This window comes from Zootermopsis nevadensis, unplaced genomic scaffold (assembly GCF_977971745.1).
Source record: "Zootermopsis nevadensis isolate Lab colony 2312 unplaced genomic scaffold, Znev_1.0 Znev_ptg000025l, whole genome shotgun sequence".
NCBI lineage: Eukaryota > Metazoa > Arthropoda > Insecta > Blattodea > Termopsidae > Zootermopsis > Zootermopsis nevadensis.
The window spans coordinates 2,665,056-2,676,545 of NW_028259157.1; the positions used below are offsets into that span (position 1 = coordinate 2,665,056).

Consider the following 11,490-nt stretch of genomic DNA (forward strand, 5'->3'; position numbering starts at 1 on the left):
CCTCAAGAAGCGTTTCCGACGAGCTCGGCCTCACAAGCATCCAGCAGAAATTTTGCTCCTGCACGACAATGCACGCCCTCACACAAGTCCGAGAACCCGGGAAGAAATCACCAAATTGGGTTGGACGGTGCTGCCCCATCCACCCTCCGACTTTCATCTCTTTGGGCCACTCAAAGATGCTATCCGCGGAACAAGATTTGAAGATGACGAGAGCGTGATTCAAGCAGTGAGGACATGGCTACGTGCACAGGACAAGAGCTGGTACCGGCAAGGCATGCACGCACTTGTTCCACGATGGCGTAAAGCCGTACAAGTTGATGGGGACTATGTGGAAAAATAGTATGTGTAAGGGAAACATTGGTTTATATTGTCACTAAATTTCAGCCATCTTGAATAAATATATTCTGAGGAAAAAAATGTGGGGCATTACTTAATGAGCGACCCTCGTAGTTCAGTAGAGCAGAAGTAGTGCATGATAAAACAAAGTATTATTAAGTTTCCAGATAGTTAGGTAGTCAACAAGTTCTGCTTGATTGTTTTGCTTCCAGGTGACTGCTAATGATACTGGTTCGCAGATGAGTGGATGGCTACAGCGACGATCCCGCCGTTCATGGAAACGTTTATGGTTTGTTCTGAAGGAACAAGTTCTGTATGTCTATAAGGCTTCGGAGGATGTGGTAGCTTTGGAAAGCATTCCTGTTTTAGGTTATGCAGTGGAACCAATGAAAGAGGTATAATAGCTGTTTGTGTGTATAAAGCTTGAAAGAAAACACCTCACTGGTATTATCAAGATATATATGTTCTGCTTGAACAAATTTTTAACCAATTTATGAGTATTTGCCCTTACTAAAAATTATTCATATTTGTCCTTGTCTCAATTTATACATCTATATGAGTTAAAGACTAAGATTAATTCCTGTGAGTATTTCATTCTGTATTGAGCAGGCAAAAGAAATGTATCAGTAAAAATTGGTATATTCAAATCATAGTTATCATTGTAGAGTCCTTCACATTTAGGAAAGTCCTCAGCCTTAAGGCCAAGGATATGGCTGGCTGAGATTTTACTTAGCATTCCTCAGTCTTTCCAGTTAATGTTGGGCTATTATCTTAAAATGAGCCCCAAACACTTCCCAATTCACTATTAAAAATCATCCTTCCATTCATTGCTAAATAACTTCAGTCGATAAAGTATCATTAAATAAGCTGATCATACTAATAAAAAGTAAATTAAATATAGTGTTATTTACATTCTTTAACACGTGGTTAATTGTTGTGTGTGACTCTAAATAACAGTAATGGAAAGCACACGCTTAAAGAACAGGTAAAGCTATCCTGTTTTGCACCATGTAGGCACACAGGCTCCTACTCATTCTGAACCTCAGCACTAGATGGTTATTGGTCAGCATCTCACTTTGGCTGTGCTTTACCCCTGGATAAAGAACCCCCAGTAACCATTGGGCAGAAGGCTGGGTGGGTCCTAGAGCCAGTCTGGATGCAGGGGCTAGAAGAAAATCCTCTGCCCCTGTTGGGGATCAAACCCAATTGTCCAGACCATAGTCAGTCATTATACTGACTGAGCTACCTGGCTCATTGGAAAGCACAGATTTGCACATGCTTATGTAAGGATAAAAATAACTTCAAAATTCAAAGCCATATTAAAGCATATTCATGCTTCAGTTTGAATATTCAGGTATCTGCATTATATACTTATGGAGTTACATCATTTGATATTTTGATTTCAGATATCAAAGACGGGTATGAGAGGGCATATTTACTATATTTTAAATTGAACTTTTGAAACATTAATTGTGAAGTTATATATAAATAGACTTTCTCTATGTATATTCAGTATTATCCATGAAGCATGATCAGTAAAATTGTTTCCTATTTTCAAAACTTTACCAATCCATATACTCCATCCATACAGTTTCAAAGATGTGATTTATACAATTGGCATATGTGTCATTTAAACTATGTCCCTCTGTTTTACTGTTTTTTTTATATATATTTCAAGTATATTCATATATTGCCTCCCCCCCCCCTTTTCCAAAATCTTTATCGGTTCTTGTATTTACCATGTATATTATATATTTGTAGTGCACAAAATTATTGGACAAACTAATATGTGTATACTGTGTTTCAGAGGCACTTTCAACTGTATGAAGGCATTGATGCTAAGTTAGTATTCCAGCTGGCACATCCTGGACAGCATCCGCTAATTTTCCACGCAGACAGTGAACACTTGGCCAACAGGTAAATGTTAGTCACAGTCCGTGAGGTATATCAAGTCCTATATTAACCTCATTTGTTGCAGTGATCTAGTGTGTAGTAAATTTTGCCCATGTGGTTCTCCTTTGCTTGCAGTCATGTAGATTTGATTCATACTTTACAGTCTTACTGTGTGGATTGTATTTGCCTTATAAAAAAAATTAAATCTGTGGCGTAACAGCTCCAGAGAGCCAAAGCCGACGATTAGCTTGACTGCTGGCCTCACGTTCACATGCCTAAGCAGAGGTGAACGATCATCCAACCAGATATAGGGTGATGTGTGGTCAGCATGATGAACCCCCAGCCATTGCTAACTTTCCTGACCAGATTACGCTACTCATTGTAGCTCCCCAATTTCCTCACGATGCCGGGTTGGCACCGGTCGAAAGCTCACGAGAAAATTTCTTCTCCCCCGAGACTCGAACCAGTGCGCATTCCGTATCGCCGGTCCAATGCATGATGCCTCAGACAGCGTGGCTACGGCGCGGGACGTATTTGCCTTCTACATTTCTAAATTATTGCTAACCTTCTGTCACCTTTTGAGAACAGTTTGAATTCTGTTCACATTTAGCCGCAGTGTATTACGGATATACAGTAGATACCGGTTAATTGGGTCACTGCTTAATCGGGACAAATATTAAAGAACAAACCTTTTTACCCTCTTTTTTCAGTCACCAAATGTTCCATGATTCACCAGATTTGTAAATGTCTAGTATATGAGAAGGAATAAGGGTATCTGTTTCATAAATACTTTTTTGTTACAGGTGGATTGCAGCTATGAGTGATGCTACTGTTCTGAAATGAACCAAATAACAATAGATTTGCTTAGTTTCTCAAAAATGATATTTTTTTAAATAAATATGTGTGGCAGAGTGTATGTCTTTCAGAGACTATAATAATAATAATAATAATAATTGTTAAACTGCTAGATTAGTACCAATAATCAAAATAAGTGGTACAGTGTTTGTAAAGACAGGAATGTTGTATATTTTACATTAACTTATAAGGAATGTTATGTATAGAATTTTATTTGCTTAGTCTAGAAAGTATTACAAAATAATTCTGTTGTCTGTCTTCATAAAATACTTTTTAACCTTTTTTATTTTCAAGGGAAATACTAAAATATAAATAGTCAAAAATAAAATTGTACTCTGTGAATATTTTCATTGTAATCACATTTCCCTTTTCCCAGTAAGTATTACAAGTCATCCCACTTATTTACTATATTACTTACCAGAGGTCGCTCAAACATTTTATTTGAATTCACAACAAAGTAGCCTATTTTAATGTACCTTTATAAAGTACTATATTATTTTTTAACATATCTGATAATTAATATGGTTATTGAACATGCAAGGGACAGTCCAGCGAACCTAGATATGTAGGAATCCTTACGTCTATTTAGAAAGGGTTCCAATGAGCTGTTTCAAGAAGTTAAAGAGTGCCTTCACATTTACACAAGGAACAAATAAGCTTCTTAAAATAGCAAGTTTGAGAGAAATGGATTGGCAAGGACAGATCTCACCTCATTCCCCTGACCATACTCCTTTAAATGCTTTCTTTGTTCTCTACTGATCCATTTGTTCACCAGAAATTGATTCTTGTGAGAACATACATCTTAAACAAAGGACCTCAACTTTCAGTATATCAAATTACTCAGTACATGTAATGTGTGCAGTATACATCACAGTTTTTCACCTGTTTATTTCAACAGAACGTTACAAGTGTGCTGTTATTAATATAATTATGATAGCCTACAGATTAGCACTGATGGCCATTCACCATGTGGAGTCCGAAATTTGTTTAACATTTTAATATGTTGAAGATATTTCATTTTCTCGTTGGATACAACATTAAATTTGTCAGGCATAGTGTCAAAAATTCTAACTATCGCCACATTTTAAAATGTTGGTTTAGATATATAATACATTACATGCATGCAAGAATTCAACCAATCTTATTTCCTATAGTTCAGGGGTTCTCTTTTTCGCTGGCGTATCACTAACCAAATGTGTTCAGGGAAAACTTATATCAATATTATCTTTTGATTTTCTTACTTAGTTTGCGTACCACTCAACATTGGCTCGCGTACCACCAGTGGTATGCGTACCGTAAGCTGAGAAACGATGCTTAGTTCACATATTTAGTTGTGTGAGGTCACAAAGACAGTCACTAAACTCGATATGTGTAGCTTGGCATTAAGCGATGATTGTTTTTATTAGTCTATGGATTATGCTGTAGTCATTATTCCTGCTGATTATTATAATACTAGAGCAGAGCGCTCCTTTTGGAGCTCCTCGGGGGTTTGGTTGCATTTTAAAATGTTGGGTAAGAAACTAAACCAACCTCCAGAATGGGGGGTTAAAACACTTGACCAACCACCCGTTGGGGGGGGGGGGGGGGGGGGTTTGGTCAAGTTTTTAAAACGCAACCAACCCCTCCTTCGGGGGAGTTGGTTCCAATTTAAAATCTTGTGTAAGAGACTAAACCAACCCCCCCCCCCCCCGAATGGGGGGTTAAAACACTTGACCAACCTTCAGGGGAGTTGGGTTGCATTTTAAAATCTTGTGTAAGAGACTAAACCAACCCCCCCCCCCCCCCCGAATGGGGGGTTAAAACACTTGACCTACCCCCTTCGGTGGGATTGGTTGTGTTTTAAAATCTCGTATAAGAAACTAAACCAACCCCCAACCCCAAATGGGGGTTTAAAACACTTGGCCAACCTACCCCTTGGGGGGTTGATCAAGATTTTAAAACGCAACCAACCACCCAGAAGGGGGGTTGGTTGCGTTTTAAAATCTTGAGTTGGTACAACAATGCCGAGTAAACAAATATAACGTGTCATTGTTTAATGACGTCATTTTTTGACGACGATGACGACAAATCACAAATTTATTATAATAACTAGAGCAGGGCGCTCTTTCGGAGCTCCTAGGGGGGGGTTGGTCAAGTTTGTAAAACGCAACCAACCTTGTGCAAGAAACTAAACTAACCGCCCCGAATTGAGGGTTAAAACAATTGACCAACCCCCCCTTCTAGGGGGTTGGTTGCGTTTTGAAATCTTAAGTAACACGCTAAACTAACTCCCCTTCGGGGGGTTAGTTTAGTGTCTCATTCAAGTGTTTTAACCCCTGAGTAAAAAACTAAACTAACTCCCCGAATGGTGGTTAAAATACTTGACGAACCCCCCTCCGGGGGGGTTGGTTGCGTTTTAAATTCTTGAGTAAGACACTAAAATAACCCCTCTTCGGAAGGGTTAGTTTATGTCTCATTCAAGTGTTTTAACCCTTGAGTAAGAAACTAAACTAACCCTCACCCCCGAATTGGGGGGTTAAAACACTTGACTAACTCCCTCTTCGGGGGGTTGGTTGCGTTTTAAAATCTTGAGTAAGACACTAAACTAATTAATTTAGTGTCTTATTCAAGTGTTTTAACCCTTGAAGAGCAGTATGACTTGGATGAATATTATTATTAGTGTCAGATTACCTTGTTGGTGTTGGTAACGTCTTCTTTCAGTTTTCTCCATTCCTTAAACAGTCTAATGTCGCTGTTCGGAGACGATGTGCTGCTTGTAGAGCAGTGATAATGCGACTGGCTTGGTACTAAGCGTTATTTGTTTACTCGGCATTGTATAAACAAATATAAGGTGATATTGTTAATGACGTCATTTTTTGACATTAGTTTAGTTTAGTGTCTCATTCAAGTGTTTTAACCCTTGAGTAAGAAACTAAACTATCCCACCCGAATGGGGGGTTAAATCACTTGACCAACCCCCGGGGATTGCATTTTAAAATTTTTAGTAAGACACTAAACTAACCTCCTCTTCGGGGCGGTTAGTTTAGTGTCTCATTCAAGTGTTTTAACCCTTGAGGAAGAAACTAAACTACCCTCCCGAATGGGGGTTAAAACACTTGGTTGGTCAAGTGTTTAAAACGCCAACAGTTTCTGTTCAGTCAACTTTTTACGTCCAACCCCACCCTTGCAAATCTTCGTCTTAAAATCGATCTTAAAGTCAGTTCTCATAATAGTTTTCGTAATCGTAATATATCGAATTAGTATCAGTTTACCTTGTTGGAGTTGGTAATTCAAATACTTGATAACGTCTTCTTTCACTTTTCTGATGTTTTAGGCCAACTTTCAGTCAATATTCAATAATGCGATGTGCTGTTTCTGGAGTAGTGATAATGTGACTGGCTTCGTAGTTGTTGACTCCGTTGTTGTGAAGCGTGATATTTGTTTACTCGGCATTGTTGTGTTCCCCAACAATGCCATGTAAATAAATATAAGGTGACATTGTTGATGACGTCATTTTTTGACGACAAATTTTATATTATATATATATATATATATATATATATATATATATACTGGTATATTGTGCTTAATTTTAATAAATGAATATTGAATATTCATCATGAAAATCATGATCCAGTACTGCATGCGGTTGACGAAATTTAATGTCACGATTCTTAAAATTTTACAAATGTAATGCTTCTTGTTGATCTTAAATGTTACGGTCCATTATGGTATGAAGGGTCAAGTTAACGTGAGGTTGTCGATGGTACATAGGGGTTGCCAACATTGGTGTTTAGATAATTCTTGTATGTTATTTTCTGTATGTCGTCGTAGTTATTTTTCTTACGCAAAATACTTTAAATTGTACAGGAATGTATGTTGTGAAGTACTGTTTAAAGGTAATTTTTTATAAGAGACGAAATTAAATCACATTCCAAAGATGAGTACGTGGGTGAGAACCATTATGACTATTGCTATCTGAGGGATATAGGTTATGGTAGAACATGATATCTGGTACCGACTGTCGGATATTGAAAGGATAACTATATCTTATCGTAAATCGTACTTTTACCTGTGGTGTTGAGTAAGTAACAGTTTTGAATGTCTGTAACCATGCAGAGATCTATTATGGTTAAAGTCGTTTGTATGTATATACATTCGCTTCCTTTTCTCGTTATAGGTTATTCATATCGAAGGCAACAGTTTGAAGGTAACAAGATGGAAGTAATATTTCTTCAAGTTATTTGCCTTGTTGTCCTCTTCATAGCAATGACATTCTGTAGTATTATACCAGTTCTTTTAGTGTGGAAGAAAAATAATGTTCACATAAATGAACGAATGAGCACATGGATCTCTTTTGGCAATTGCATAGCAGGTGGTGTTTTTCTGGGAATGTGTTTCCTAGGACTCTTTCCGTATGTTCACGAAAAGTTCACAGAAGTGCTGAATAATGCAAAAATTACAACATCATTCCCACTGTCAGAATTTGTTATTATAATTGGATTCTTTTTTATATTTACTGTAGAGCATTTGATTATCAACACTCATTATAAGATAGAAAAACAGACTGTTCCAAGTGAAGATGCAGTTTGCATATCTCATGCCGGAATCAGTGGAGATTCAAGACAAATGGGTGATGATGAATCATATGTGCGACTTCTGGAATTGGATGGCCAAGACCAAGACCTGTGTGAAGATAATGAAATATCAGTATCAAAACCTTCACTGTCACCCCATAACTTTCACTGTGGGCCAAGCAAAACACAAATCATGCAACCTATAGATATGATTCGCCATTCCCATTGTGATATATCATTTGCTGCCAGCAAAGCAACAGGTCTTCGTCATTTAATATTATTACTGGCTCTGAGCATTCATTCTCTGTTTGAAGGTGTGACACTAGGACTTCAAACAAATCAAGTCAAGGTGTTCCACCTCTTTTTAGCTGTGTTGCTTCATGAAATGTTAGTTGCTCTTGCATTAGGAGCTAATATAGCCAAACTGAACCTGGGTCTGCTGGGTAGTTTGAAGTACATCTTGATTGTGACCAGCAGTATACCAGTGGGAATATTACTGGGACTCCTGATTAGAACAGCTCCAGGCTTGCTAGGAGCCTGTGTTTCTGCAGTTCTTCAGGGAATTGCTGCTGGAATATTTATTCATGTTACTTTTATGGAAATTATTCCAGAAGAATTATCTGGAGGAAAGTGTTGCCTCTTGAAAATAATGTTTTTCTTCATTGGTTTTATGGTAATGGCTGTTGTAAATTTTGCTTTAGATCACTGAAAGTGATATTTCATGTTAAGTTTGATTATAATATCAGGAGCTTTTTGATTAAGTTTCCTTGAATTTATGAGCTGTGTCTTGGTGCAGCTTTCTAGAAGCTCCATCACAAGGGAAAGGTGATAACATTTCTCCCTGATATGAATCAGGATTAGTTTTCAGAAGTCCATATAGTGGAATGGAATTTTACTGTTTCGAAGACAGAGAGCACTTCTCAAACATCAGATGTCTATTCCTCTTTGACCAGAGAAAACTTCATTATTTGAGTTAGATGTTACGCACAAGTATGTACATGTTCATCTAAGACACTGCTTCCCAAACCTTTTCCTTCATTACCCAAAACCGCTTATCAGAAAGCCCTTTTTACCCAATGTAAGTAAATGATATTATTTTAAATAAACTAAAAATAATATAATGAAGATTACCTTTTCCAGTTGTGTATGGTACGATTTATAAACACAGCCAGCGCGATACATACCTCACACCGCCATAGCTAGCAACACACTGCACCTAAAGTTTAGACTAGACAAATAGACTCACTGACTTTAGTTTAGGGGGGGGGTTTACATGTAGACGTATTTTTTCAATTCTCCACGTGCATGCGAGCGCGGCAATAATTATTGAATCTAATAACAAGCGTATGGCATATTTATTAAATAGCAAATAAATACTTGTTAGACTGTTTTAGAGTATCGGTGCACAATGACTGATCCCTTTCTTCAGAGTACTACTTCTACAGTTTTACAGTAAATTTTAATGTGTATTCCGAGGTGTGTCGTTACCCAAAGAAAAACCACTTTTACCCCTTTTTGGGTAATTTACCCAGGTTTGGGAAGCACTGATCTAAGAAGTTTACACAGTTGATTTTTCTTAGTTTTAGGTTGATGGACGTTTGTGCTGACACACACACCAATGGTGTTTTCCACTTGGGATCTCAAATTTGGCCACTGCGCACACATGTTTATGTGTGTGTGTATACATGTATTTATGTATATATGTTGAAGTCACTCATGTTTTTTTGTGATATCAGTTTGTGGATGTAACATGGAATTTGGAAAAATGCAGATTGCAGTTAATAGCCATTGTGAAGTTCATTGCTGTTTGTGTCTCACATAATTGTGACATGTCATATTTGAAAAGTCAATTATTTTGCAGTATTTTGAAATTATTGAAAGTGGCAAATTTTCTTCCATGTGTAATATCATTTTCCATTGATATTTATATTGTAAGAGATGTTACAGTTAATTTGTAATGTTTACCTTATTAAGTAAGACCACAATGTGGTTTGACTATTCCTGATTTTGAAAAGTATATTTCTAGTGTTCAGCACTCCTCCAGTGCCATAGCACTCCAGTAGATTTTCTTCTCAGTTAGAATTTGTGTTAATGTTCCTACCATATGCTCTATTAAAATGAACCAAAGAACTTAAAAATTAACTGTTCTTTACAAGGACAAAACATAAAATGTTGGTGTTTATGAACATTACTGTTAATAATTCTGATTAAATTTCACCAGCTTATAGTGCAGATTATAAACAATGCTTCATATAAACTTACCAAATGTCTCCAGGAATAACTGAAACATTCAGTAGTCCCCAACCTGACACGTGCAAATTTGAAAGTTCAAATTGAAGTAGACTGTAAGCATTTGAAGGGGAAACATGGATGTGTTTAAAGTAAAACGGACTATAAAACAGAAGTAGTACCTTTTAGCTTTATCCTACAATGTTATCCTCATAACTGTTGTTTGATACTTTGTGAATTTAGTATCAGGTGTGAAGTGCTGTATCAGGACATTTGTGCAATATATGGTTAGTCAGTAACCCCCTAAAATTTCCATAAAGAGATCTGGATATTGTGCCTTGTAGTTGACTGCCATTTCAGATGTCACCCTGATGATGGAGGCAGTATGCATCTCTGAAACACTGGTCAATTTCTACAAGCCTGCATGGTGCAATATCCCAGAAGGCTGCCATTTTCTTACTTGCAGCCATGATAACATGAAGTCTTACTTTTCTTTTGTACATAATTATGTATTAGAGATATATATCAAACTGTGTGGACTGAATCCTAAGGACATACTATAGGCTGTGTTAACACACATTTGAAAGAAACCAAAAATTAGGTGTTGTTACATACATGTATTAAGTTGAAATCAGTATTAACTTATTGTCCATCAGCATGTGAGTCAAGATTCCATTCATTCCTAGACCCTGGAAAATATATTGAGGGGTTTCTCATGGTTTAGCTATCTTTATCCTGGGAAACATGTTTTTGACATACATCTGATACAAGAGAGCAGTCATGGATATGCTGGTCCTCAAATTTAGGTTACTTTCAGTGTATACTTGTTAAATGATCCTGTGTGTATTTGATGAGAACACAGTTTCCATGTTTCACTTGGAACATCATCTTTCATACTGCTTCCAGCATAAGTTAAAGTTGCTGTGGTATCATTCTCTTCAACATTTATCCATTCCTGAAAGCCAGTTCAGTTACTGTGGCATTTGCACCGTTTTGTGTTATTATTTTAATATTTTTATGTTGTCAATACAGTTTTACATTTTTATTTGTAATTACTATTTGAATTGTGTTTTTTTAAATAACTGGCATAGTTATCAAGCCTACAATTTACACAAGCATTGCACCATTTGTGCACCTGTTTTAAAAATATGTATATTACTGTAAGCTTTATAATTTATTATACACAAACATTACGTAAGTAACAGTATTTAGTCTGAAGATGGCGATCCTTTGGGTTGTGTTATATAATCTGGTAGAAATTTACCAACATTTAAGATGTGCTTACTGCTTCCATCATCGCGGCAATGAAGTGGCAGTCAACTTCTACAAAATATATACAGTGCAAATGTCCCAGAAGGCTATCATCTTCATGCTTCCTGTCAGAACCTTAAATTTCACAATCCTAATTTTGATAAACATTCTGCTAATATTGTAAATCTGCCATTGAAAGAGAAAATTTGGTGAGAATCCCGTTGAAATCCACCGAATTATCACTTTTAATCTTACATAATCTCAAGTGTTGGTGTCCGATAAATTTTTATCCAGTTCTTTAACAATAGATATTTCTACATTTTATACAGTTAATCTTTAATCGCAGGAAGGACGTCATTAGTTCTATTTA

The 11,490-nt window shown here is 36.7% G+C and overlaps 2 protein-coding genes across 8 annotated transcripts in view; both read left to right on the plus strand.

Moving 5' to 3' along the window:
* The window catches only part of LOC110830221 (uncharacterized), a 29,900-nt gene extending 26,474 nt beyond the window's left edge, over positions 1 to 3,426 (plus strand). For all 6 annotated transcript variants that reach the window (XM_087355899.1, XM_087355897.1, XM_087355896.1 and 3 more), the window contains 3 exons: positions 549 to 731; positions 2,144 to 2,253; positions 3,033 to 3,426. In XM_087355899.1, coding sequence (XP_087212025.1) covers positions 549 to 731; positions 2,144 to 2,253; positions 3,033 to 3,072 — 333 coding nt within the window. In that variant the 3' untranslated portion in view covers positions 3,073 to 3,426. The remainder of the gene's footprint in view (positions 1 to 548; positions 732 to 2,143; positions 2,254 to 3,032) is intronic.
* Positions 3,427 to 6,702: 3,276 nt separating this feature from the next.
* On the plus strand, positions 6,703 to 10,500 carry LOC110830224 (zinc transporter ZIP3). 2 transcript variants are annotated; one of them, XM_022064867.2, is made up of 2 exons: positions 6,703 to 6,962; positions 7,244 to 10,500. In XM_022064867.2, the coding sequence occupies exons 1-2, from the start codon at positions 6,797 to 6,799 to the stop codon at positions 8,347 to 8,349; spliced, it is 1,272 nt and encodes a 423-aa protein (XP_021920559.1). In that variant the 5' UTR covers positions 6,703 to 6,796; the 3' UTR covers positions 8,350 to 10,500. The 2 variants fall into 2 exon arrangements, with proteins under 2 accessions (XP_021920559.1, XP_021920560.1); XM_022064868.2 differs by having other exon boundaries at positions 6,704 to 7,147.
* Positions 10,501 to 11,490: the final 990 nt, after the last annotated feature.

Bases quoted from the DNA above. Each gene is read 5' to 3' on its own strand.
- LOC110830224 (XM_022064867.2), top strand. From the start codon at position 6,797: ATGAAGGGTCAAGTTAACGTGAGGTTGTCGATGGTACATAGGGGTTGC. The intron at 6,963-7,243 runs GTAATTTTTTAT...TTCTCGTTATAG, and splicing joins TTGTGAAGTACTGTTTAAAG to GTTATTCATATCGAAGGCAA.